Source organism: Perognathus longimembris, chromosome 9 (assembly GCF_023159225.1).
Source record: "Perognathus longimembris pacificus isolate PPM17 chromosome 9, ASM2315922v1, whole genome shotgun sequence".
NCBI lineage: Eukaryota > Metazoa > Chordata > Mammalia > Rodentia > Heteromyidae > Perognathus > Perognathus longimembris.
Window position 1 is genome coordinate 3,394,507 of NC_063169.1, and position 26,917 is coordinate 3,421,423.

A 26,917-nucleotide genomic window follows, 5' to 3' on the forward strand; every position below is an offset into this window, starting at 1 on the left:
GTCTTCCCTCGTGTTCGTCTGTTTGCAGATGTCATGAGGAGTCACTCTTGGTGTCCTTGCTCCAGTTTCCTTAACCATCCCATTCTGCTTTGCTCACTCTGTTTTCTGGGCCCCTGATGGCCTGTTCTGCCCCAGCGGCCCCTTCCACCGTCCCCTCCTACAGGGAGTGAGCGCCCTCTCTCCTCTCCTTAGCAGAACTGCCCCCCACTTCTCCATCTGCACCTCCCCCGCCGGGCTGGAAGCTTCTCCGTCCCGCTCCTCCAGGCCGCGCGTCCACGCCTGGGGTGCAATGTCCAAGTGGGCCAGAGGGAGGCTCGCGGGTCAGGTATTGGGGGTGGCCCCTGGTAGCTCAGCCACATTTGCTCTGGGCCTGCAGTGAGACCGGGTGTCCTAGTCTGGAACGCCCTCAGAGGGCACAGGGCACAGGGGCACAGGGGCCCGCCCTAGCCCCTCCCTGCAGCCGGCAGCGCTGCCACCCAGGGCCCAGGGCTCCACGCGTGAGCTGCCGCAGAGCGCCGCCGGCACTGCACACTAGCACTGGCCCCGCTTCCTCTTCCCAGAACTGAGGCCTTGCGCTCTGGGCAGGGGCTTGTGGCGCGAGCTGCCTCTTCAGTGGTTAGTTGGTCTGAGTCCTGAGGCTGTCCTGGCTGCACTAGCTTGAACCCTCGCCCCTCCGAGTAGCTAGGACCCCGGGCGTGAGCACACACCAGCCTGCTCCTTGTCTCTGCACTGTCGCCGTGCCGTGTCAGATGCCCTCGGTGGCTAATCCACAGGCCCCGTCTTCATCCCCGGCTGCTCGGATTCGCTGTAAGCCGCGTCGCCTCCTCCCGTGGGGTCCTCTGCCTTCCCGTCTCCGGCACAGCTCGGGAGCAGTGTCCCAAAGCTGGATTCGTGCACTTCCGTTCCATGCCCGCTTTTCCACCCGGAGGCTCCAGTCTTTTCTTTTTAATTTTAACAGACCCCTCTACCTACCAACTTAGACTTCCTGTGGATTTCTCCCCGCCATCCGCGCGTCCTCGCTCCGGATTGGCGGCTGTCTTCTGGAAGAACCCATCTTCCACGCTCAGCTCTCTTCCGCAGAGGCAGGCTTGGCGGTTTGCGGCAGCCTTGGGATGAATGGACCTGCGGAATCCACCCCCGCTCCTGTCCCCATCCTGCCCTTTGCCTCCTTTTAGAACCCAGTGTCACCCACTTAACTCTGGTGGAAAGCGCCACACCATCCGGCCCCGTTTGCCCCTGGCCCCCGTCCCTGCCCCTTTGCCCTTCACCCTCTGTGCTTCCGTTACTCATTCCACCGCCTGGACTGTGTCTGTGAACGCGTTCACGCCGCCTGAAAAGTCCTTCCTACAAACCAGGAGGGCTGCGGCGCGGGGACCGCCTCGCCCAGCCCTCTCTGCTCTACCGCGGTGCCTGCCCCTCCTCCCCGGGGCCTGCTCGCCTTGCCCCTCTGTCTTCCGCCATACTGTGTGCTGTGGGGGGACCAATGTCTTCAAGCTGCCGTGGTGGGCTCCACCAGTAATCTAAGAATGAGGGAGGCCGGGGCAGGAGGATCAGGAGTTCGAGGCCAGTTGGGCTATGCCGTGAACCGAAGCGTAGGCTGTGCAGCGACAACAGACAAGTAAAACCCAGACGGAAAAAGGGATAGAATTCAAGTGCTTTCGAATCCAAGCCGACTTCGGAAGACATTTTATGGCTATGTGTAAGAGGGTCCACTGCTGGAGGGGACTGTGCACAGGGAGGAGGAGGGCATGGCTGATGGTAGAGGAGGAGGGCATGGCTGATGGTAGAGGAGGAGGGCATGGCTGATGGTAGCTTCTCTAAAGCACAGGAGGAGGAGGAGGAGGGCATGGCTGATGGTAGAGGAGGAAGAGGGCATGGCTGATGGTAGAGGAGGAAGAGGGCATGGCTGATGGTAGAGGAGGAAGAGAGCATGGCTGATGGTAGCTTCTCTACAGCACAGGAGGAGGGCATGGCTGATGGTAGCTTCTCTACAGCACAGGAGGAGGGCATGGCTGATGGTAGCTTCTCTAAAGCACGGGAGGAGGAGGAGGAGGGCATGGCTGATGGTAGCTTCTCTATAGCATGGGAGGAGGGCATGGCTGATGGTAGCTTCTCTAAAGCACGGGAGGAGGAGGAGGAGGGCATGGCTGATGGTAGCTTCTCTATAGCATGGGAGGAGGGCATGGCTGATGGTAGCTTCTCTAAAGCACGGGAGGAGGAGGAGGAGGGCATGGCTGATGGTAGAGGAGGAAGAGGGCATGGCTGATGGTAGAGGAGGAAGAGGGCATGGCTGATGGTAGCTTCTCTACAGCACAGGTTCTTTTCTTAGCCACGCCGAGGTGCCTTGGCTAGCTAGTTTGGGAGCTGCGGTTCTTATCATTGCACAGTTGCGGGACGGGCCCTTCCACGCGCTCCCCGCCTCGGGACTGTGGCAGGGGAGGGTCGGGAGGTAAACTGAGGCGGTGCCCGCGTCCTCTGCTGTTCGTGGGGCTTGAGCTCGGGGCCTGGGCGCTGTCCCTGAGCTTCTGTGCTCAGAGCTACCGCGGCACCACGCTGAGCCACCGCAGCGCCACTGCCACTCCTCTGGTGGCCCACTGCAGACCAAAGTCACACAGACTTGGGGGCCTGGGCTGGCGTCCGAGCAGAGCCCTTCGCAGCCTCCAGAGCGGGCATCGCCGCGAGCAACCACCGCAGCCCGGCCAAGAGCACGGCGCTGCTAAGCCGGCCCGGTGCTTACAGACAACAGGAGCTTCCCGCGTTGCATCGGCACGTTCAGCTTTGACCTTAGAAACGTGTAGAGACTCTTACACCACAGCCAAGTTAATCACTTGCCCAGACCCTTTGCAAGTGCCATCTTGCACACACTTGAGACCTACCCATGCGCTGTGCTGCTTGAGCCTGCGCAGTGTCCTCCTCGTCCTTCTCTGCCTTCGGAGCAGATCGCCCTCCTCCAAGGCCTTCCTCATCCCAGAGCGGGCCGCTTCCCTTCGCTTCCCTTCCCCAAAACACACCCTCCCCGCCCCCCCGGCACAGCAGCCGGGACCCTGTGTTAGCTCAGCACCCCAGCGGCTCAGCGCCACACTGTCAGGACGGAAGAGGACGGGGCCCCGATGCCCGCCGGGTATCGAGAGGGAGGTCAGGATGCTGCAGGAGCCCAGCCCAGCCTACAGGGCCCTAAGCCCGCCCTCCACGCGGTGCAGGACTCTAAGCCCGCCCTCCACGCGGTGCAGGGCCCTAAGCCCGCCCTCCCTCCCTCCAGCAGCCCAAGCTTCACTTGCCAGGCATCGCTGTGAGGAGCCCGATTGCTGGGCTCAGACCTGCAAGGCCGACGGGAAGCCCCAGCCCCCCGAGGGACTGCCCTCCGCCTCGTGCCCACGCACAGCCCGCCATGCCAGGGCCCACTTGTGATTTGACCAAACGCCCGTGGCTCAGATTGGTAACCCTAGCTACCCAGTAGACTGGGAGTTCTGGAGGATCATGGTTCAAAGCCAACCTGGGCAGAAAAGACAGGAAGACTTATCTCCAAAATAACCAAATAGCAAAAGGCAGGGCTGGAGGCAAGGCTCGGGCGGTAGCGTGCCAGCTGGCCAAGCAAGCCACGGAGTTGTGGGCCTTTGTTCAAACCCCAGTGTGACCAGAAAAATGGAAGCCGTCCTCGGTCCCCTGGCGCCCGCCAGCGCCCCCGGCCTTGCCTTCGCTGTGAACTCGCGTGAGCTGTGTGTGTGCGGGGGCACCTGCTGACCTTCCTCTGTAACACATGTTTTTGTCCCGTAGATATGGCATGAATTGCCTTATTCAGTTTGAAGATTTTGCCAATATGAATGCATTCCGTCTTCTGAACAAGTATCGAAACCGGTATTGCACATTTAATGATGACATTCAAGGTAATAAAACGTGCCCTGGGCATCACCCCTCACGTTGGTTCATCGGTTTATAATGATCCCAGTGTATCTGGCCTCAGCCGGGGTCCTTCGAGAAGCCGGCTTGGTGCCCGGCGGTGTCACGCAGTCTGTCCTTGCCTTTCTGTGTCGGAGAAGATTCCTCGGTGACACATGGATGAAATCTCTGGGGCTGGTGACTCGGCCGGGAAGGAAATGGTAGGAGGCGTGGCGCACGGTTGGAGGACGCGGTGGTGTATGCTTTCCAGCCTGGTGTCGGTCACAGCTGCTGAGCCCACGCCCGCGGGCTGTCTCCCTGCCACGTCTGCCTGGCATCGCAGACGCCGGCCGGCCTGCCAGCCCTCGCCCAAGCCGCCTGCGGCTTCCCAGCTAAACCCTTGCCTGGCAGTTTTAAACGTTTTCTTGTTATTACGGAGGCCACGTGCAGAAGGGTTACAGTTCCACACATCAGGCAGAGGACATTTCCTTTTGGACATCTTCAGCGTGGTCTCTGGTGAGCACCGCCGCTGCCTTTGTTTACCCTCGGTCCTTCCAGTCCGCGCCCTCTCCCCCTCCCAACGACAGATACGCAGACCAGACCGAGGGGAATGAGAACACAAACAGCGGCAAAGGACTAAACATGGGCTCCATTTCCGTCCACGTTGCTTTCCAGGAGCAGATGCGCACAGGCCTTGCGCCCTTGTGACCCTCCCGAGAGTCCTTCTTTGGGGTCACCGTCCCCCAGAATTCATCCTGTCCCGGGGGTTCCCGTGCTCGCCTCCACGCTGAGGGAAAGCGCGCACTGTCTGAGCCTCGCTGGCCTCACCTAAAAACCTTTGCTTTCTGATTCTCCCTAGAGCTGTCTCCCTTTCACACACGCGCACACGCACACACGCACGCACACGCACACACGCACACGCGCACACACGCACACGCGGCACCTTACTCTGAGAACCCCGGGGCTCCCGCTTGGTGTCAGGCAGGAGTCCTGACCGCGATTAGTCCCAGCAGCATGGGATCAAATCCCCAGTGATTTTCCCGTCGCCGGTTCTACCGCGCGTCTCTCTCCTGACTGCTGAGCGGCCTTTCAGCTCTCGCTTTCCTGCTTTCCTTCTGTTGAAGCACTGTCTTCTGTGGCTTCCTGCCCCCCCCCCCCGGTTCTGCTCCCCTCCCCTCCCCTCCCCTCCCCTCCCCGCCCCTCCCCACCTGGGTCTTTTCCTCTAGCTACTCAGAGGCGTCCGAGCTCAGCCCCACCCATTTGGGGTTTGTTCTGGAATGTTCTTCTCGGGTCAGGTGCCCAGTCCCCACACTGGATGGGCGGATTTCCACCCCAGCCCGGACTCCTGGCTTCCGGGGGCGCGCGGTCTCTCTGCCCCCCCCCACACTTTCATCTCCACGCCGCGCCTGAGCGCAGTGTTCTGAGCTCTGCGCTCCTCGTAGCCCCTCTGGAGCTTCCCCGCCCCCCCCCTCCAGCCCGTCTCCCGGGTCTCCGGATTCCCCGTCAGAAAGCCTGTGTCTTTCTTAAATTCACGTGTGTCACCACAATCGGCTCTTGTCTATCATCTCCTCAAATTGCCTCAACAACTGGTCTTTTCTCTGGGAGAGTTTGAACCCAGGGCCCCGCACGTGCCTGGCTCCGGGCGCTCTGCCCCTTGAGCCACACCTCTAGCCCGCTGGCTGCTGGTCGTCTGGGAGACGGAGTCTGGGCTTTTCCGTGCAGGTTTGCTTGGCGCCGTGTCCCCCGGATCTCGTTCTCTCTCGTGACCGGGAGGACGGGCGGTGACCGCCGTGTCGTCGGCCGCCTGTCTGCCCCCCTCCTCCTCCCTGGGTGTCCCCCCGCCCCCCTCCTCCTCCTCCCTGGGTGTCCCCTGCCCCCCTCCTCCTCCCTGGGTGTCCCCCGCCCCCCTCCTCCTCCTCCCTGGGTGTCCCCTGCCCCCCTCCTCCTCCCTGGGTGTCCCCCGCCCCCCTCCTCCTCCTCCCTGGGTGTCCCCCGCCCCCCTCCTCCTCCTCCCTGGGTGTCCCCCGCGTCCCTCCTCCTCCTCCCTGGGTGTCCCCCGCCCCCCTCCTCCTCCTCCCTGGGTGTCCCCTGCCCCCCTCCTCCTCCTCCCTGGGTGTCCCCCGCCCCCCTCCTCCTCCCTGGGTGTCCCCCGCCCCCCTCCTCCTCCTCCCTGGGTGTCCCCTGCGTCCCTCCTCCTCCTCCCTGGGTGTCCCCTGCCCCCCTCCTCCTCCTCCCTGGGTGTCCCCCGGCCCCCTCCTCCTCCCTGGGTGTCCCCCGCCCCCCCCCTCCTCCCTGGGTGTCCCCCGCCCCCCTCCTCCTCCTCCCTGGGTGTCCCCCGCCCCCCTCCTCCTCCTCCCTGGGTGTCCCCCGCCCCCCCCTCCTCCTCCCTGGGTGTCCCCCGCCCCCCTCCTCCTCCTCCCTGGGTGTCCCCTGCCCCCCCTCCTCCTCCTCCCTGGGTGTCCCCCGCCCCCCCCTCCTCCTCCCTGGGTGTCCCCCGCCCCCCCCTCCCTGGGTGTCCCCGCGTGGTGAGGCTGTGGTTTGCCCGAGGCGGGTCCGCAGGCCGCCGGGCTGAAGGGCGGAGGCGCTGGGTGGGCGAGGGCGAGTGGGCGCGGTGGGAGGACGGCTCGGACGGGACTGGCAGGAGCTCGCCGAAGGTTCGGGCGAGGGTAGAGCCCCACGGCGGTCGTAGGTGGAGGAGGTGACAGGAAGGCCACCGAAGGCCCGCGGAGTGCCGGGGGAGGATAGGGGACGGGCAGGACCACACGCGTGAGACGCGGCGGCCTGCGGCCCCTGACTTCCTGTGCGCTGCAGCCGGGACTCGATTCCCCCCCAGCGCAGGAAGCCGTCTGTGCTCCTCCTCTCGTCACGGCGGCTGCACGTTCCAGGAGAGCGCGGATCCGCGGCGCACAGCGCGGCCCGGCCGGTGGACGCGCGCGGTCGGCGTCTGGCTGCACACAGCGCCGTCGGTTCCCGAGGGCGTCGGGCGGGTGGGAGGAGCCGGGGCGCGGGGTCGGCCCACCGCAGAGGCCCGGCCCCGGCCGGGGTCGGAGGGGACGAAGGAGGACTCGGGGCTTGCTGGAGGGGGCGGGGGGAACCTGCTGCGGAAGCGAAGGACGGCCGTGCAGGGAAGATGGACACGGGAGGGGAAGGCCGGGGCCTGGAGACGTGATGGGGGTCGTGGGGCGCGTGGCGGGAGCGTCCGCGGGGAGCGGCGGGCGTGGGGAGGGTGTTTGCGAGGCAAGTGTCCGCAGAGGGGTGACGACGGGGGTCACTGGAAACGAGCCGGGCGTCCGTGAGTTCAAGCCCTAGAACCAACAGCAACAAACGGGAGTGCATGTGAGTGCATACGTAGGTGTCCGTCCGCTTGCGTGTTGTGCCAGGGCTGGAGCTTGAACTCAGGGCCGCTGAGGTTTTTTCCCTCAAGGCTGGAGCCCTGCCACTTAAGCCACAGCTCCCTTGCCAGTTTTGGGTGCTTAGTTGGAGGTGCAAGTCTCACAGACTGTTCTTCCCCGGCTGTGGTTGTGAACCGTGACCCTCCTGCTGGGATTGCAGGCACCAGCCTAGCCCTGAGCGCAAAGTCTCAGGTACAGTCCCCAGGCTTTGAGTCCAGGCCTTAGGCCTGGCACATGCGCACGAGTGCACGCACACACACACACATGCACACACACGCACGCGGCAGGGCGCGGTCAGGTCCTTGGGGCCCGTCTGCAAACGAGCAGGCTGTCCTCTGTGCGGCTAGCCCGCTTACCAGTCCTGTCTTTAGGACACATTTTCTCCCTGTGTTTCTTTTTTACCCTTTTCACCTAGTGCTTTTCCCATTCTGCCCACGGATGTAATACTTTCCCCCCGTGGGCACAGACATCCCAGACCGCTGCCAACAAAAACGATGATGTAACCATCAGAGCCACACCGTGTACGCACATGCTCTTAACTGGGCCCTTGGGGTGACTTCTTCATGTTATTGTAAGGTACTATTTTGTGAAAAGCTTTTGACAAAACCTTAAGATCATTCCGTGAGTGATGTAAAATACTCTCATGTGGGTTGTGCTTTAAAATTCATTTTGGATCTTTAGGTGCGCATTTCCTAAGGGAATGCCATGTGCCAATCTCTGGATTTTTTCCCCCCTCTTTTGCCGCTCAGATGCCAGGGAATGCGTGTTCCTAACTTCTCTCCGTTTATTACATTTCTGCTAGGATTAGCTTTCCTTCTTTGGGCCAGGAGAATACTTGAGCGTCTCCACGTTGAGCATGCTAGCTGAGGTCTCCGTACGGGCTATGTAAATCTCATCGAATCTCCCCAGCTCTGCCTGTTGTTTTACAGTTCAGAGGCGTGCTTGCTTTAAAATCTCTGTCCTGTGGTTCCAGTTGAGCAGGTTAAGGAGGAGCAGCTCCAGCTGTGAGTTCCGGCGGGAACGCTTTTCCTGCTCAGCCCGTCCTTGCACCTGTCCTCTGAGCCCCGGCCCGCCGGCCCTGGTGGGCTTGCTCTCCGCGCCCGCTGCTGCCGGTCTGGTCCTCTGGCCCGTGTGTGTCACAGCTCACGACAATGAAAGCGACTGACTCCCTGTCGCTCTCCGTGATGGCATGGAGTCCTGCTTCGATTGCAGAAGCGATCGCGTTCGCCACGCGTCATCTCATTGCCATGCTGCTCAGACCAGGTCTCCCCGAGTCGCCCGCCCGGGGAGATTCTGTGTACTTCACGTAGTGTATCGGCATTTGGGCTACAGCTCATCATAGCAGCTCAGGGACGGCGTCCTCCGCTTGTGATGTCACGCCGGCTTTCAGAGGATTTCGGGTCCTTGAGCATTTGGGGTTTTGGATTGGCGATGTTCAACCCCTGGCATCCATGGGGGGGGCGGGGGGAGCTGGAGGGCGGAGCGATCCTGCCCAGCCCCACCTCCAGCCTCTTTCTTAGTGGTTAAGAATCGAATGGCGGATGTGCGCTCCCCCACTGTTGGCTTCCTGTCCCGGGGCCCCGGGGGCCCAGCCGTCCTTCTGTGGAGACGGACGTCAGTCCTCCCAGTCTTTGCCTCCATGTGTCTTGGGGTGACCAGTATGAACCACACTGCCCAGCTGTGGCTTGCCAGTGGGCCCTCACTAACTTCTCTGCCCTGGCTGGCTTTGAACCGTGTTCCTCCCGTTCTCAGCTTCCTCAGGAATTTGGATTACAGTCATGAGCCACTGGCACCTAGCAGTTTTACAAACGCGTCGTCCTAGTTAGTATTTTAATAGTTTAAAGTCTTCTTTAACACCAGTAGTCTAAGGATAAGCCCTCTCCTTACCTGGTGCACTCAATTTTAGTCTCTAATCCCAAAGCAAAAGCTGTTACGGAAGAATAACTTAGGTGAAGTCACATTTTAATGAAATTTCAGTTTTCCACATTTCCACCCCACAGTGGAATTTAAAGCTGGATGGTAGCTGGCCAGGTACAAGCATTGTGTTCAAGTGAAATGTTTGGCTGTGTGAAGCCATCTTTTTTATTTTAGTAGGTTATTCTATGGACATAGGACTTTGATCTGCAGTGTAGAGCAACCAGACTTCTGTCCCTTACCTGGAGTAATGTGTGTGTGTGTGTGTGTGTGTGTGTGTGTGTGTGTGTGTGTCTGAACCTAAAGCACTCTGAGTTTTGAGAAGAGTGATACAGCATGGCCACAGGAAAATTAGTTGCCACATTGTAGTTAAGACTACTTTGGAAGGTTTTGTATCTGTCTCTACGTGCCCAGTTGTGCTTCAGATCAGCATAGCGGTATAAAAACAATGACCTTTGACGCCAGGCGTTGAGCTTTGCGGTGTGGGTAGAGTCTGTATACAGCCTCAGATGTGGAAGGAACCTTCCAGTCCCTCTAAGCTAAGCACTGGGCCGAGCGAGTTGAGAGAGCAGGTTGGACTCTTACTCGTTGACCTCAAAGAACTTGAACTAGAGACGGCTAGAGGTGCGGTGTGTGAGAGTGGTTACTGACTTAGGACCGGCATGCCTGCCCCTCTCTGACCTTAGCTGTCTTTCATCTGTGAAGCGGACCTGCGACTCGGCCTTGGTGTGAGGGACCAACGTCATCACAGAACTGTCACGATCACTGTCCTGCAGAGATCAGTTCTGTTCTGCGCAAACTCCCATGTTAAATCACAGATCTATCTATCCATCTATCCATCTATCCATCTATCCATCTATCTAATCTATCTCCATCTATGTATGGTCATCTCTGCCCTGAAGCTTCCAAATCACAAGCACTTTAATTTTTCATTCACACGTGCGTTTCTTGATAAAACCCGCACAGAACCTTCGGGCCCACAGCAAGTATTATTTATCATGTATTAAGCATTTACTATCAGGTATTATAATTATGACTCCAGTATTATTCAAAAGGAAACATCTCAAAATTTGAAAAGAAACACACCAAATAGTGAGAGGCGCACATCTTTCAGGTCCGGGTATTCGAGCCTTGCCTTGGCCTCAGGGCTCAGCGGGGTGGGCGTGGCCTGACCTTGCTGCTCACCTGGGTGGGCGTGGCTCGTCCCCGCTGCTCCTCCGGTGGGCGTGGCTTGTCCCCGGTGGGCGTGGCTCATCCACGCTGCTCTGGTGGGCGTGGCTCGTCCCCAGCCGCTGCTCCTCCTGTGGGCGTGGCTCGTCCCCGCTTCCTCCAGTGGGCGTGGTTTGTCCCCGGTGGGCGTGGCTCGTCCCCGCCGCTGCTCCTCCGGTGGGCGTGGCATCGTCGTGGGTCCAATGGAGAGGCGGATGGCAAACAGCAGCCGTGGAGCTGAGTGAAAATGTCCACAGCAGGGTATGGGCTCTGAGATGGATCCGATCCGGAAGGCTTAGGGGGTGCAGCCGTGTAATTAGAGCTGCTGGCCTTTCTATGCCTGAGGGGCGAGGAAGACCGGGTTTCCCTCTAAGTGAACTTAGTGTTTTTTTCTGGCACCTGAGGGGCCCACCAGGCATCTCCACGGGGAGAAGGCCAATTGAAGAATGTAGCCGGAGGCTGGGAACCTGGCCTAGAGGCAGAGCGCTCGCCTAGCACCCATGAGGCCCTGGGTTCGATTCCCCAGCACCACATAGACAGAAAACGGCCAGGAGTGGCTCAGTGGCTCAAGTGGCAGAGTGCTAGCCTTGAGCGGGAAGAAGCCAGGGACAGTGCTCAGGCCCTGAGTCCAAGCCCCAGGACTGGCCAAAAAAAAAACAGTTGCCAAGCCAAGCCCTGGGGCACACACTTGTAATCCTCCTTACTCGGGAGGCTGAGATCTGAGGAGGGAGTCCCCATGGACCCTCGTCTCCAATTAGTCACCAAAAAGCCAGACGCGGAGCTGTGCTGTAAGTGGTTTGAGCAAAAGAGCTCAGGGACACCACCCAGGCCCTGAATTCAAGTCCCAGGGCCCAGGACACACACACACACACACTTAAATCAGATCTCCAACTGTTACTTTTTCAAACTGCAAATTTTAAAACATTAAGTTCCAAATATCCTAATTTCACTAGCTGTGTCACATTTCTAAGTAAGCTTTTACGATGTGCCTCATTTATGGGATGGAGATTAGTCATAGGTAAGTCAAGAGTAATTAGGTGGGAGAATCGTAATGGCATCAATTACTCTTTTGTCTCATAAGGCATAACTGTTTGAGAGGAAATCAATGCACAAAATTCTGTCTCACAAGTTGAGATTTGCAGATCGGGACAGACTCTTATTCTTTTTGTTGTTGTTGTTGTTGTTTTGCCAGTCCTGGGGCTTGAACTCAGGGCCTGAGCACTGTCCCTGGCTTCTTTCTGCTCAAGGCTAGCACTCTACCACTTGAGCCACAGCACCACTTCTGGCTTTTTCTGTATACGTGGTGCTGAGGAATTGAACCCAGGGCTTACGTATACCAGGCAAGCACTCTACCACTAGGCCATATTCCCAGCCCCTCTGCTCTTATTCTTTGCCGCATCAAATAAGTCACAGGATCTTCTGGGAACTTCCGTGGGGCCGTAGTAAGCTTCTGTGGTAGAACGTTGATGTCATGGCTTGTGAATGTCACTGCCTTCCTGCTGGGTGTCGGGTGTATGCCAGATGACCTGTGCAGTGATAAGTTCAAGACCTAAATAAAGACCCCGCATTTGGCAGGCTTACTCATGGGTGTTCATTACTCGTTTCAGGAACGGCATCCGTTGCAGTGGCTGGTCTCCTTGCTGCTCTCCGAATAACCAAGAACAAGCTAGCCGACCAGACGATACTGTTCCAAGGCGCTGGAGAGGTACCTGTTTGCACAGTGAAGCCTGCGGGCTCCTGGGATCTCGGTGGCATGGATTCTCGTAGTCTCGTAGATTATAAAATGTCAGCTTTTCTGGTGGTTCTCAAGTATTGTGGCTTATTGTTGCTTTCTAAGAGAAGCGAGTATAGAAGTAGAAAGGTTTTTCTTCTTATTTTTTTTTTTGTCATTGCCTTTTTTGTCCTGTTTTCTTATCTTGAAGTAGTTCAAGAGGTCAGTTTATGCGGGCAGTGCATCTTGATCGGTAAGGAAGGTGCTGGTTTGCATTTGCAGCGTGAGCAGATGTTGCCGTGGGTTTTTTTGGCGTGTATGTAAGGGGTGCTGAGAAGCCTCCACGGGGAGGGGAAACCAGACACCTGCTGCCGCCTCTCAGTCTCCTCGGCCACCCCAGTCACCGTTGCCGCTTGGTTCAATTCAGCCGGCACACCGGCAACTCTGTATATTCTTAAGCAAAAGTATTTGGAATTGAGACTCACAGTTCATCATAAACACTCACATGAGAAGAACGACTGTGATCTATAAGTACTACATTTGTAACTGCATATAAACAACAATTACAATCTCTGGAAGGAGGAGATGTAGCAAGACCAAATTCTGCCATTTCCTGTTGTCATTGCCCGTCATTTAGCCATTTGAAAGAGGAAAAGCAGACTCCATTGTTAGAAATTCACTTCTAGAAATAGAGACAGCAGTATAAATTTTCTTATGGCAAAACTGTCAAGATCTCTCTAGCGTTGAAGAATGTGATAAGTAAATTTTTAAAACCCCCCTTTTTGGGGGGTCAGTTACATTCTTCCACCTAGTTGAGCAAATTCCCACCCCGATGGCTACGCTCCCTTCCTCTGCAGACGGAGAAGCTTGAGCTAGCGAGTGGGCATGGTTGACACATTCTTTACTTCTGATTCCGTCTGTTGGAGCAAAGCTCCTACTAAGGATTAAGTATAGTGACAATCAAGGATTTTACTGATGGATCTGTTGCTCAGTTGCAAGCTGTGAAATAATGGTTCTGCTGTGCTCTGAAGAGCTCAGGCCACATGTGGTGAAATACTTTGTGAAAGGTGACTGGCATGCTTAAGTCTGAGAGCTTCTGGCAACTTCTTACTGCCCGAGGCAAAGTGAGGTGAATGTAACTCGGGATGAAACCGGGTGAGGGATGAGTTTTGCAATCTTTGTTCCCCTGACCTCGTTCTCAGGCTGCCCTGGGCATTGCTCACCTGATCGTAATGGCCATGGAGAAGGAAGGTTTGCCAAAGGAGAAAGCGATCAGAAAGATATGGCTGGTTGACTCAAAAGGATTAATAGTGAAGGTAAGAATGTGGTCTTGAATAATCGGGAACATCAGTTATGCCTTTCTAGTGACAGTCTGTTGTTTTTCTTTGTGGTGGGGTGCTGTCCCTGAGCTCTTTTGCTCAAGGCTTGGTTTCTGATGGTTAACTGTGATAAGAGTCTCATGGCCTCTGCTGCCCTGGCTGGCGTTGAGCTGCAGTCTTCAGATCTCAGCCTCTTGAGTAGCTAGGATTGCAGACATGGGCCACCAGCAGTTGGCTTGACTGTCACTCTTGAAGACTCCTGGTAGTCCTGCCCCTACCCGTATGCTGTGTTAAAAGAGCAGCATTAAACACGAACCCTAATGTCACACAAATAATTCTGACAATGATCTTAGGTGCACAAGAAAACGATGGCTCAGGAAGAGATTCTGTTTTGAGCGTGCAGGCCCCTCCCAACGCTGTGCACCTGTCTCCTTGAATTTCCCTGGCTTCCAAGAGAGACAGCAGACACCGAGGCAGATGAAACACACAGTGGCCCCTTTAGAGAGCAAGCGCTGTCAGGTGTATGCTTAGCTACAGATGCTGGGGCGGGGTGGGGGTGGGGAAATGACTCTCAATGTGCGACGTTCTCTCAAAAATCCATTTCTCGAAGGATAGAAAGGGAATTTGTGCAAGACTTTAATAAGAGGCCGTGTGAATGTTGCCTTCTCTGAGCCTCAGTTTTCCCATCTTTAACAAAGATAATAAATAAGACGTTGCTGCCTGGGCTGGCTTCAAACCGTGGTCCTTGGATCTCAGCCTCCTGAGTAACTGGGATTACAGGCATGAGCCACCAGTGCTCAGCCTATATCACTCTTTATAAAACTGATTGGAAAATGAAAAGACACAAACCCTCTTTCTGTGCAAAGATGGCATGAATTGTGCTGTCCCGGGAGTGTAAAACAGTCTGAAAGTCCAGAACTGTGCTCATAGTGGTATTTTAATGTGAAATTTGAGTGTATGTATACAGATTGTGACCTAAGTTTACAAAGATTTATTGAGCTCAGATTTCAAGTTCCATGGATTATAATATTTGGAGTAACTGAAGTTTTTGGCCAAACCTAATCAGCCATTCCTACTGCATGTCTTTTACTTGCCAAGACAAAAAAGTGCAAATATTATTTCTAAGGAAAGTTCCATTCTAAAAGCTTGCTAGATATTCAGTAGCTTGCTAACTATTTGATATAGAAGGACGGAAATTTCAATTGATCAATTTTTTTATGTCTTTGAAGTCAGAATTCTTATACTGAGCTTTGATACAAACTAAGAAATCTCAGAATAATTAAAAAATTAGGATAATCTTGCTTTCAACTTGACATGATTCTTGTTTTTTCTTTGTCCTCAGACAACATCTGTTGAGAGCCAAATGGTAGCCATTTTATAAACTTAGAGTGTAATTGTTTATAATACATTAAGAGAATCATGAAGTTTTAATCAGAACATTTTCTTGGGAAAGCCCCTTCACATTCAAAAAATATAAAAACCCCAGCCTCAAATGCTAACTGTCGCGGACTCATCTTTGGAACTTTCTTATTAAGGAATGGTGATTACTTTAATTACGTCTCACTTCAACACACATTGTAGCGTTTCCCATAATTGATCTCAAAACCCTATGTGCAGTGGAAGGGGGTTGATGATGCAGAATATCAGTATTGTCAGGAATAACCTCAGTGCTCGTAAGTTGAAATGAACCACTTAGTCACTGATGTGATGCAAACATCTTCCTTTCGTATTTTATAGCAGGAGATCTGGATATATCAGTTTAGTCAATGCATATTATAATACATTTTAATACAAACAAGCCGGTATTCAACAAGTGACACCCTTCTCAAGTGCAGTCAGAGGAAGAAGGAAGGTAATCAGGAGAGGAAAGAAAAGCGTTGGCACCGTGGCCAGGTGTGTGCACATTGCACAATTGTGACTTTGGAATATTTTCAGGTAGGACAGGAAGCCACAGAGAAAACCAATCCAGGCTTAACCTACTTCTCAAATGAGGATAGTTTGGCTTCCGCCAGTAGAGCCAGTGACTGCTAAGACACGGCGCTTATAAAGCGGGCTATCCCCCAGCTCTGCTAGGGTGGGCCGCTGCTCACCCCGAAGAAGGTCAGAGCCTGCTTGGGAATTTGCTTTCGTTTTGTTTTACTTTGCTTTGTTTCAAATAATTTTACCTTATTTTATTTTTTATTTAAAGTTAAATGCATCACCTGTATAGGGATCACGAAGCGAGGCATGCTGTGTGTTATACAGGCAGTTTTGTCGATAGGGTGCAAAATACCAGACTAGGGCTGTGGCGTCCAACGCAGATGAAACTTCTCTCCTCCCATTGTTCTATCAGACATTTCACAGCGGGAGCTGCCGCCCCCGAGCGACACCCAGCAGATTCCACACACACATGCCCAACACACTCTGCCTCCCAGGAGCCTTTGCAGCTTGGAGCGAGGCCGAGAGATGACCCGCCTCTCATTTCACGTCGAGTGCGACACTGCATAGGAGGCCTTAAGAGACAGAGGCCAGAGGCCCGATGGCGTAGGCGCTTAGGCAGTCAGATGGCCATTAATGTCACTGCTCCGTTGAAACCAAAGTCACAATTCAGTGTGCCGTGTCTTCTGGCCTGCACTGGAGGAGAGAAGGAAGGAAAGGAAACAGGGAGGGAGGAAGGGGAGAAAACAAGATGAGGCGTTTGGGATTTCTGAGTGAAGAGGGGTTCACGTGTATTTTGCCAAAAGAAGGTCAAAAGTCACTTCAGCAGGGGATCCTGGGAAGGGAAAGGACATGATTTTGCTCTCAGGCTGAAGTAGTCGGCGTGAGGGGTTTGTGTGTCACGACGTCACGGTTCCCAAAGCCCAGGGGAAGCGAGCCGCGCGTGTGGGAAAGCCAAAGTCACGGCGGCTGCGGTGGCCGTGGAGATCCAGGGCCGCGGCCAGGTTCATCCAGGCAGTTCTGGGCCCCCGGGTGCTTGCGGCGCATCTGGAGGCTCTTGGCGCGCCCGTGGGCTCGTGGAGTGTCTGTGGCTTCTTGGCGTGTCTGTGGCTTCTTGGCATGTCCGTGGCCTCTCGGCGCATCCGTGGCCTCTCGGCGCGTCCGTGAGCTCTCTGCGTGTCCGTGGGCTCGTGGAGCGTCCGTGGGCCCTCGGTGTGTCCGTGGGCTCTCGGCGTGTCCGTGGGCTCTTGGCGCGTCCGTGGGCTCGTGGAGTGTCCGTGGGCCCTCGGCGTGTCCGTGGGCCCTCGGCGTGTCCGTGGGCTCATGGTGTGTCCACGGGCTTGTGGCTGGGCTTGCTGCCTGCCGGGCAGCAGCTTGGGGGAGGGGGTGACTCCCAGTGCGGGCCCCAGGTTCTGCCTTCTCTGGCCAGTTTCTGCCTGGGCCACTGTGATTCGTGAGGTGACGTTCGTGATAAAGCACACGGCTCTCCTCGCTTTAGGGACATCCTAGGCACGTTTATTTAAAGCTATATACTAACGGCAGTTTGGCTCTGTTTTCCTCCAGCATTTTTCTGTCTCCTTTATGACTTGCTGCCCATCTAAGCACTTTGAACAGGAGGAAAAAAAAGGAAAAAGGAAAGAAACAGCAGAAATCTGTGATTCCCATTTATTGTTCTTTAGCTTTCTTTCCTTAGAGCGCATCATTTTGTACTTTTTTTTCCCCCTGAAAACACACCCTTTAACCTGTCCCTGGTAGGAATCTGGCAAGTCGTTTCCAATCATCGGGGAAGCCTCTTGGAACCCCCCTGGGGGGCTGGGCTCACGGTGGACTGGACTGGAGGGGAGGGGAGTGGGTCCTGGAGCGTGGGCTTGGTTCTGCACCTCCTTCGGGGACGGGCGCCATGTGGCCTTGGCGAGCCCAGATCCGGTTCCCTGCACGGGGACAGGACCGCACATGAACATGCTTTCCATCGCTGGCCCGGCCGTCAGAGGCACCGCGCCGAGGCCAGCGCTTTGGAGCCTTGCCGTGAGAAGATGCAGTCTCCGTCTTTGTCACTGCCAGGGTCCTTCCTGTCTTTCGAGATGGGTTTGCATTACGGATGACTCAGTCTGTGCTTGATACAAACCGACGCCTCTCTACACGCTATTTTAAGCAGCAAGGTTGTGTGTTGCCAGATTGGATTTGGTTTTCAGCTTCTCACACAGCCATCCTTAGGACTTCTTTGCTGGTTCTGTTTTCCCGTGTGGGTGGTGACTTTGTGGTTTGGTAATGTAATGAAAAGGAAGGGTTTCTACTCCCGTGGCGGTCGTGGGCACCTGGCTGTTGGTCAGTCAAGTGTCTTTTGGTGGGGCTGTGGCCGGGCCCTGGCTCTTGGGCTCACTCCTTTGCCGGTCTTCTTTGGACCGTGCCCAGTCTTATTGTGTGGTGCCTAAGCCCCCCCCCCCCCCAATCAAAGAATAACAGCAATATTTACCTGGGAGAATGTGGCTTTTTTTAAACCACTTACAATTCCTTCTTTGTTAATAATCCTAAAACTCTGATACATACTCTTCTCTCTGATTCTTCCAGTAGGTTTCTTCTTTTCTATTTTAAAATGAACCACAAAGTAGAGATGAATTATAGTATTTTCCAGTTATAAGAGGGAAAGATGATACTGGCCCGTGGTAATGGGACACGGACAAAGGTTCTTGGCACTGCCCGATGTTCACCATTTCTTTGGCAGAGTGCCCCACCCAGTTGTGCGGCATGGACAGGGTGACAGGCCCGAAGGGGGAGACACGGCCCCCCAGAACAAACGAAACTAGCTTCCTCTTATGTTCTCGCCTGTACACAAAAGTAGGTAGAGGCTGGAGACCTGGCTCAGGTAGGGAGGCGCCTGCCTAGTGGGCGTGAAGCCTGGGCTCAAATGCCCCCACCGGAAAAAGTGGTTGAATGGCCACGGTATAAAGTTCAGAAAAAGTTATATGAAGTGACAGTAAGCAGGTATTTGAGAATTAAAAAATAATTCCTTAATTGCAGCGTGATGGGCGGCGACTTTGTACTTTCATAACTTTCTTAGACACCATGACCATCTTTTATTTGAGGCAAGGTCTCACTAGGTAGCCTGGGCTGGCCTCCCACTTGCAGGAGCCCTGCCTCAGTTTCCCCCGGGCGGGGATTTCAAGCAGCCCCCTTGGCCAGGACACGCTGTGGGTGCCGGCGAGCTCCTCCCGGGCTCCGCTGGAAGGGAAGGGCTGGCTTGAGCATGCCGGCTGTGGGTTCTGGAACACAGGAACTCTGTGACAGGACTGCGTCCGAGCAGTAGGCGTACGGCTAAGGCGTGGGGCCATGAGGTGGTGGAGGTGGCCTCGGGGCGCAGAGGCTCCGTAGGCGTCCTGGCATCTTGCCGGTGGCTCATGTCCCCCCCACTGTGTCCCGCAGGGCCGTGCTTCCTTAACCCCGGAGAAGGAGCAGTTTGCCCACACGCGCACGAGGAGATGAAGAGCTTGGAGGCCATCGTGCAGGAGGTGAAGCCGACCGCGCTCATAGGTAACGCCGCCCCCGCCCGGGCCCCGCGAGCTTGCGGGCGAGCGCCGGAGCCGCCCCGGCCCCCACGCCGTGGGCGCTGCGTGGGGCTCGAGCCCCTGCCCCGGCCGGAGGGCCCGGCGTCCCTCTCGGAAGGCGGAGCTCCGCCCCGGGCGTCCTGACCGCCGCGCCCCGTCGCTTCCCCAGGCGTGGCCGCCATTGGCGGAGCCTTCTCCGAGCAGATTCTCAAGGACATGGCGGCCTTCAACCAGCGCCCTATCATCTTCGCCCTGAGTAACCCCACCAGCAAGGCCGAGTGCTCCGCGGAGCAGTGCTACAAGCACACGCAGGTGAGGCCGCGCGCGAGCGGAGCGCAGAGCGCCAGCCCCGAATGAACAGCTCGGGGGCGGCGCCCAGGCCCCGAGTTCAAACCCCACCACCAGCGGGGAGCGAGCAAGGTCGCCCGGGGGTGGGGGGGAGGCCTTGGTTTTCCTGGGTGTTACTGCGCCTCCCTCCTCTTGCAGGAGGTAACCGTGCAGTGCTTCCCCGCGATCTTTTCATTCCCCGAGGGCTGGGGGGGCGTCTGAGATGTGCAATCCGTGGGCTAGGAACGGAACCCGGGGGTAGGCGGTCATCAAGATGGCTCTGAGCGAGCTCCTCCCCGCCGCGGCGCGCGCAGCGTATTGGCCAAGTCCTGGCTTGCGTTTCTGGGGCTCGGGCGGGGCCGGGCCCGCCGCCCCGACGCCCGGCCGGGCCGCGGGCTGCAGCTTCCCTGTTGAAGACAGAGGTCAGCGATCCCGGGTGAGGCGGGGCTCGTCCAGCCCTGAGAGGAGGCGGCGGGGCACGGGCGGGCGGCCGCGGTCCACCACGCGCAACGCCGGCTTCGGAGAGAAGCCCAGAGTGAAGCGGCGCGGGGGACTCGCGGTCACGCCGCCCCGCGGACCCCGGCCCCGCAGACCCCAGCCCCGCGGACCCCGGCCCCGCGGACCCCGGCCCCGCGAACCCCGGCCCCGCGGACCCCGGCCCCGCAGACCCCGGCCCCGCAGACCCCGGCCCCGCAGACCCCGGCCCCGCGGACCCCAGCCCCGCGGACCCCAGCCCGGGTGGCGCCGCGTTTCCCGTGGAACCGCTCCATGGCTTAAGGCTCTTATTGGGGGGTCCTTGGGGGTCCTCATTAAGCTGTCAGTGAGTTTGCCTCACATTCCTCAGTGGTCTTTAAGTTCTGCGTGTGTGTGTGTGCGCACGCGTGCACACGCGCGCGGAGCCCGGGACTTGAACTCGGGGCCTGGGAGCTGTCGGGAGCGTTCACTCTCAGGGCTGGCGCCCTCCCTCCCGGCCTCGGCGCCCCGCCCTGCCCGGTCCGGGTTTGGCCTCCGTCCTCAGAGCTCAGCCCCCGGCAGGGTGCCCCCTCCCCCCGCCCCCCCGCCCCCCCCCCCCCCCCCGCGCGCCCGCCCCGACGTGCTCGCGAGCGGCCGCGTCCTGCCGCAGGGCCGCGCGATCTTCGCCAGCGGCAGCCCTTTCGACCCGGTCACCCTCCCGAGCGGACGGACGCTGTTCCCCGGCCAAGGCAACAACGCGTACGTGTTCCCCGGCGTGGCGCTGGGCGTGCTGGCCTGCGGGCTGCGGCACATCACCGACAAGGTCTTCCTCTCCACCGCCGAGGTACGCGGCCCCCCTCCCCGACGCCCGCCCCCGCCGCCCGCCCCCGCCGCCCGCCCCCGCCGCCCCCGCCCCCGCCCCGCTCCCGCCCCCGCCCCCGCCCCCGCCCCCGCCCCCCGCCCCCCCGCCCCCCGCCCCCGCCCCCCCGCCCCCGCCCCCGCCCCCCCCCGCCCCCACCCCCCGCCCCCGCCCCCACCCCCGCCCCCACCCCCGCCCCCCCCCCTCCCCCCGCCCCGCCCCGCCCCGCTCCCGCTCACCACAACCCCGCCCCGCCGTCCCCGAGGCCGGCCCGCCCCGCCCCCGCCCCGCCCCCACCCCCCGCCCCCGCCCCGCCCCCGCCCCCACCCCCGCCCCCGCCCCCACCCCCGCCCCCGCCCCCGCCCCCACCCCCGCCCCCGCCCCGCCCCCGCCCCGCCCCGCTCCCCGCCACACCCCCGCCCCGCCGTCCCCGACGCCGGCCGCCCCGCCCCCCGCCCCCGCCCCCACCCCCGCCCCCGCCCCGCCCCCGCCCCCACCCCCGCCCCCCCCCGCCCCCACCCCCGCCCCCGCCCCCGCCCCCACCCCCGCCCCCGCCCCCGCCCCCGCCCCGCCCCGCTCCCGCCACACCCCCGCCCCGCCGTCCCCCGACGCCGGCCGCCCCGCCCCCGCCCCGCCCCCCGCCCCCGCCGTCCCCGCCCCCCCGCCCCGCCCAGGGGTTTAAGGGCTCGTGGCTGCTTCACGCAGACCCGGCCGGAGCGAGGGGGCTCCGGGTGCTCCGTGTCCCGGGAGGGACGGAGCCGCCGGCTGTGGCTCAGCCTCCCGGCAGGATCTTCAGAACCCCAGGGGCCCCCCGCCCTCCGGCACCCCCCAGGCCTGCGGTCGTGGCCCCCCCCCGCCCTCCGGCACCCCCAGGCCTGCGGTCGTGGCCCCCCCCCCGCCCTCCGGCACCCCCAGGCCTGCGGTCGTGCCCCCCCCCCCCCAGAGCGGGTCACGGCGCCGTGGGTGGGGCAGGGCCCGGGGCTGCGAGCGGAGACTCGGCCCCCCGGGAGGCGCCGTGGGCTTGGGGGGCATCAGCCCCCGTCCCCCGCTGCCCAGGACGGCCTGGGGGCGCGGCCCCGGGCCTGCGGGAACCCAGAACGGGCCGGGGGGGGCAGGGGGGGGGACCCTCATCCGGGACGCCACACGGGAGCCGTCTCCCCAGCCCCTCAGCGCCCCCTCGTGACCAGCGGCGGAACCGCCCGCCCTTCCCCGCCGGGAGAGTGCGGTCCAGAGGCCGCCCCGCCCCCGCCCCGCCCCGCCCGCCCCGCCCGCCCCGCCCCCCGCCCCGCCCCGCCCGCCCCGCCCGCCGCCCGCCCCGCCCCGCCCCGCCCCGCCCCGCCCGCCCCCGCCCGCCGCCCCGCCCCCCGCCCCGCCCCGCCCGCCCGCCCCGCCCCACCCCCGCCCCGCCCCGCCCCCGCCCCGCCCCCGCCCCCGCCCCCGCCCCCGCCCGCCGGCCCCGCCCCGCCCGCCCCGCCCGCCGGCCCCGCCCCCCGCCCCGCCCGGCCCGCCCGCCCCCGCCCCGCCCCGCCCCGCCCCGCCCGCCCCGCCCGCCCCGCCCGCCCCCCGCCCCGCCCCGCCCGCCCCGCCCCGCCCCGCCCCCGCCCCGCCCCGCCCCGCCCCGCCCCGCCCCGCCCCGCCCGCCGGCCCCGCCCCCGCCCCCGCCCGGCCCGCCCGCCCGCCCCGCCCCGCCCCGCCCCGCCCCGCCCCGCCCGCCCCGCCCGGCCCGCCCGCCCGCCCCGCCCCGCCCGCCCCCGCCCCGCCCCGCCCCCGCCCCGCCCCGCCCGCCCCGCCCGCCGGCCCCGCCCCCGCCCCGCCCCGCCCCGCCCCGCCCCCGCCCGGCCCGCCCGCCCCGCCCCGCCCCGCCCCGCCCCGCCCCGCCCCGCCCGCCGGCCCCGCCCCGCCCCGCCCCGCCCCGCCCGCCCCGCCCGCCCCGCCCCGCCCCCGCCCCGCCCCGCCCCGCCCGCCCCGCCCCGCCCCGCCCCGCCCCGCCCCGCCCCGCCCCGCCCCGCCCCGCCCCGCCCGCCGCCCCGCCCCGCCCCGCCCGGCCCGCCCGCCCGCCCCCGCCCCGCCCCGCCCCGCCCGCCCCGCCCGCCCCGCCGGCCCCGCCCGCCCGCCCCGCCCCGCCCGCCCCGCCCCGCCCCGCCCCCGCCCCGCCCCGCCCCGCCCCGCCCGCCGGCCCCGCCCCCGCCCCGCCCCGCCCCGCCCCGCCCCGCCGGCCCGCCCGCCCCGCCCCGCCCCGCCCGCCCCGCCCCGCCCGCCGCCCGCCGGCCCCGCCCCGCCCCGCCCCGGCCCGCCCGCCCGCCCCCCGCCCCGCCCCCGCCCCGCCCCGCCCGCCCCGCCCCCGCCCCGCCCCGCCCGCCCCGCCCCGCCCCGCCCCCGCCGGCCCCGCCCCGCCCCGCCCCACCCGCCCCGCCCGCCGGCCCCGCCCCCGCCCCGCCCCGCCCGCCCCGCCCGGCCCCGCCCGCCCCGCCCCGCCCGCCCCCGCCCGGCCCGCCCGGCCCGCCCCGCCCCGCCCCCCGCCCCCCGCCCCCCCCGCCCGCCGGCCCCGCCCCGCCCCGCCCCGCCCGCCCCGCCCGCCCCGCCCGGCCCGCCCCGCCCGCCCCGCCCGCCCCGCCCGGCCCGCCCGCCCCGCCCCGCCCGCCCCCGCCCGGCCCGCCCGCCCCGCCCCGCCCCGCCCCCCCCGCCCGCCCCGCCCCCCGCCCGCCGGCCCCGCCCCGCCCCGCCCCGCCCCCGCCCGCGGCCTCGGGCGCTCCTGGTCCTGCCCCCCGCATGCGCTGTGGGCTCCCGCACGCCTGGTCTCTGTTGAGCCAGGTCTGTTTGGTGGCATTCGTTTCCTCCATTCTACTTTTCCCTACCTCTTGATTCCTGCTCTTTGTTGTGATAACTCACCGCGTCTGTGCGTGTCACCTTCTCACACCTGTGCGTGCCTCGCCTCACCTGTGCGTGCCTCATCTTCTCACACCCGTGCGTGCCTCACCTTCTCACACCTGTGCGTGTCACCTCACACCTGTGTGTGCCTCACCTTCTCACACCCCGTGCGTGGTCACCTTCTCACACCCGTGCGTGCCTCACCTTCTCACACCTGTGCGTGTCTCACCTTCTCACACCCGTGCGTGTCACCTTCTCACACCCGTGCGTGTCTCACCTTCTCACACCTGTGCGTGTCTCACCTCACACCCGTGCGTGTCTCACCTTCTCACACCTGTGCGTGCCTCACCTTCTCACACCTGTGCGTGTCACCTCACACCTGTGCGTGCCTCACCTTCTCACACCCGTGCGTGTCTCACCTTCTCACACCCGTGCGTGTCTCACCTTCTCACACCTGTGCGTGTCACCTCACACCTGTGCGTGCCACCTTCTCACACCTGTGCGTGTCTCACCTTCTCACACCTGTGCGTGTCTCACCTTCTCACACCTGTGCGTGTCACCTCACACCTGTGCGTGCCACCTTCTCACAACCTGTGCGTGCCTCACCTTCTCACACCCGTGCGTGTCACCTTCTCACACTGTGCGTGCCTCACCTTCTCACACCTGTGCGTGTCACCTTCTCACACCTGTGCGTGCCTCACCTTCTCACACCAGTGCGTGCCTCACCTCACATCTGTGCGTGTCACCTTCTCACACCTGTGCGTGTCACCTTCTCACACTGTGCGTGCCTCACCTTCTCACACCTGTGCGTGTCACCTTCTCACACCCGTGCGTGCCTCACCTCACACCTGTGCGTGCCTCACCTTCTCACACCCGTGCGTGCCTCACCTCACCTGTGCGTGTCTCACCTTCTCACACCCGTGCGTGCCTCACCTCACACTGTGCGTGTCACCTCACACACCGTCGCGTGCCTCACCTTCTCACACCTGTGCGTGTCACCTTCTCACACCCGTGCGGCCTCACCTCACACCTGTGCGTGTCACCTTCTCACACCTGTGCGTGTCACCTTCTCACACCTGTGCGTGTCACCTTCTCACACCCGTGCGTGCCTCACCTCACACCTGTGCGTGCCTCACCTTCTCACACCCGTGCGTGCCTCACCTCACCTGTGCGTGTCTCACCTTCTCACACCCGTGCGTGCCTCACCTCACACTGTGCGTGTCACCTCACACCTGTGCGTGCCTCACCTCTCACCACCTGTGCGTGCCCACCTTCTCACACCCGTGCGTGTCACCTTCTCACACCCGTGCGTGTCACCTTCTCACACCCGTGCGTGCCACCTTCTCACACCCGTGCGTGTCACCTTCTCACACCCTTGCGTGTCACCTTCTCACCACCCGTGCGTGTCACCTTCTCACACCTGTGCGTGTCACCTTCTCACTACCCGTGCGTGCCTCACCTTCTCACACCTGTGCGTGTCACCTTCTCACACCCCGTCGCGTGCCTCACCTCACACCTGTGCGTGCCTCACCTTCTCACACCTGTGCGTGCCACCTTCTCACACCCGTGCGTGTCACCTTCTCACACCCGTGCGTGTCACCTCACACCTGTGCGTGCCACCTTCTCCACACCTGTGCGTGTCTCACCTTCTCACCACCTGTGCGTGTCACCTTCTCACACCCGTGCGTGTCACCTTCTCACACCCGTGCGTGCCCACCTTCTCACACCCGTGCGTGTCACCTTCTCACACCCGTGCGTGCCTCACCTTCTCACACTGTGCGTGCCTCACCTTCTCACACTGTGCGTGTCACCTTCTCACACCCGTGCGTGTCACCTTCTCACACTGTGCGTGTCACCTTCTCACACCCGTGCGTGTCACCTTCTCACACCTGTGCGTGCCTCACCTTCTCACACTGTCGTGCCTCCCCTCTCGCTGTGATCCCGGCTGCTCGCGGGGCGATTCCATGGCGCTGCCCGCCGTGTTCTTCACCCCCCGGCTCGTGAAGCCCGCCGATGGGAAGTGGGCGCGCGCGGCTCCCCGCCTGCGGCTCAGCTCCTTAGGGGAGCAGCCGGTGTCCGGGAGAGGCCCGCGCACACCCAGAGGCGGCGGGGAGCTGCTGCTCTAGTGTTGGTTATTGGAGGTGCTGTGCAGTCGCCTGGCCCAGGCGGAGAGCGCGTGGCGTGGTGGGCAGTGTCCCCCCCGTCCCTCGCTCCTCCGCCGGTCCCCCCCACCCCCCCACCCCCGCACGTCGCAGCCCTTGCTTTCCCCACGAAGCGTCCGGCGAGCACCGCTGCTGCGTGTGCTCCTCCCCTGCCCTCCACGGCCGTGCCTCCCTTCGCCTTCCAAAGACAGACGCACGGGCACCAGACAGAAAGAGGGGGAAACAGACAGCAGCCAACACAGACCCCCTCCACTGCCCGCAGCTCGGGATCGGTGTCGCTCTGGGAGGCGGGGTGCACGCGGGTGTGGCCTCTTGGCGACCCTCGCCTGAGCATGGCCGCCTGGGGCAGCAGGGAGCGTCTGGGAGTCAGCGAAGGACGGAGAGACTCGGGGCCCTTGCAGTCCCTCCCGGGGGGAGCAAGGCCTCGCGAGGCTTCACCCCCCCTGCCCCCCGCCATCTTCCGGCAGTCTCTTCAAGGGAAGAGTGTAAAGAAAGCGCCCGAGGCGGCGGGTGCTAGCCCCGAGCGCGCGTGAGGCTCGGTGCTCCCTCCGTGCTGGGGTGCTCGGTGCCCCGTCCCGGTTGCTCCGCTTCACAATGCGCCCGGGTCAGGTGGCCGCAGCCCGGAGCCGATCGCCGGGCTGCCGTGTGTGCCTTCTTCCCAAATGAAGACTGACAGCTAGGACCCCCCCCACCCCCCCCGCTCGGCCCGCGAGTCCGTGGCGGGCGCCCCGTCGTAGGAACGAGGAGGGAGTGCCGTCAAGGGTGGTCCATCTGCCCAGCCACCGACAGGTGTGGCAGAGATCGGGGTTCAGGTAGAGGGTCCATCCCCCCCACCGCCGGGCCCTCCCCCACAGAGTGACCCCAGCTCCACCACCCAGCGGTTTCCTCCTCAGTTAAACAGCAGCGCTAGGGACTCCTAAACGCCGACAGCTGCACAGCGCCTGACCTCAGCCGGCATAGATCCCTTGCCCGGCAGGTGACTCGTTCAGTGGCCCAGACGTAACGATGGCACTGTGGCCCAGTGTTGAGTGTGTTGGTGGCCACGGGCTCCCTTCCTCCGCAGCCAGCGGCGGACCCGCCTCCCGGGTGAGGGAGCCCTCCTCCCGGGTGAGGGAGCCCTCCTCCCGGGTGAGGGAGCCGCCTCCCGGGTGAGGGAGCCCTCCTCCCGGGTGAGGGAGCCGCCTCCCGGGTGAGGGAGCCGCCTCCCGGGTGAGGGAGCCGCCTCCCGGGTGAGGGAGCCGCCTCCCGGGTGAGGGAGCCCTCCTCCCGGGTGAGGGAGCCGCCTCCCGGGTGAGGGAGCCCTCCTCCCGGGTGAGGGAGCCCTCCTCCCGGGTGAGGGAGCCGCCTCCCGGGTGAGGGAGCCCTCCT

The 26,917-nt window shown here is 62.1% G+C and overlaps 1 protein-coding gene across 1 annotated transcript in view; it reads left to right on the forward strand.

The window, feature by feature from the left end:
* The window catches only part of Me1 (malic enzyme 1), a 61,995-nt gene that overhangs the window by 32,391 nt on the left and 2,687 nt on the right, over positions 1 to 26,917 (forward strand). Inside the window, 7 exon segments of the mRNA XM_048353630.1 lie at positions 3,775 to 3,884; positions 11,999 to 12,096; positions 13,305 to 13,418; positions 18,759 to 18,803; positions 18,806 to 18,866; positions 19,050 to 19,192; positions 20,331 to 20,504. Of these exon segments, the coding sequence (XP_048209587.1) occupies positions 3,775 to 3,884; positions 11,999 to 12,096; positions 13,305 to 13,418; positions 18,759 to 18,803; positions 18,806 to 18,866; positions 19,050 to 19,192; positions 20,331 to 20,504 (745 nt within the window).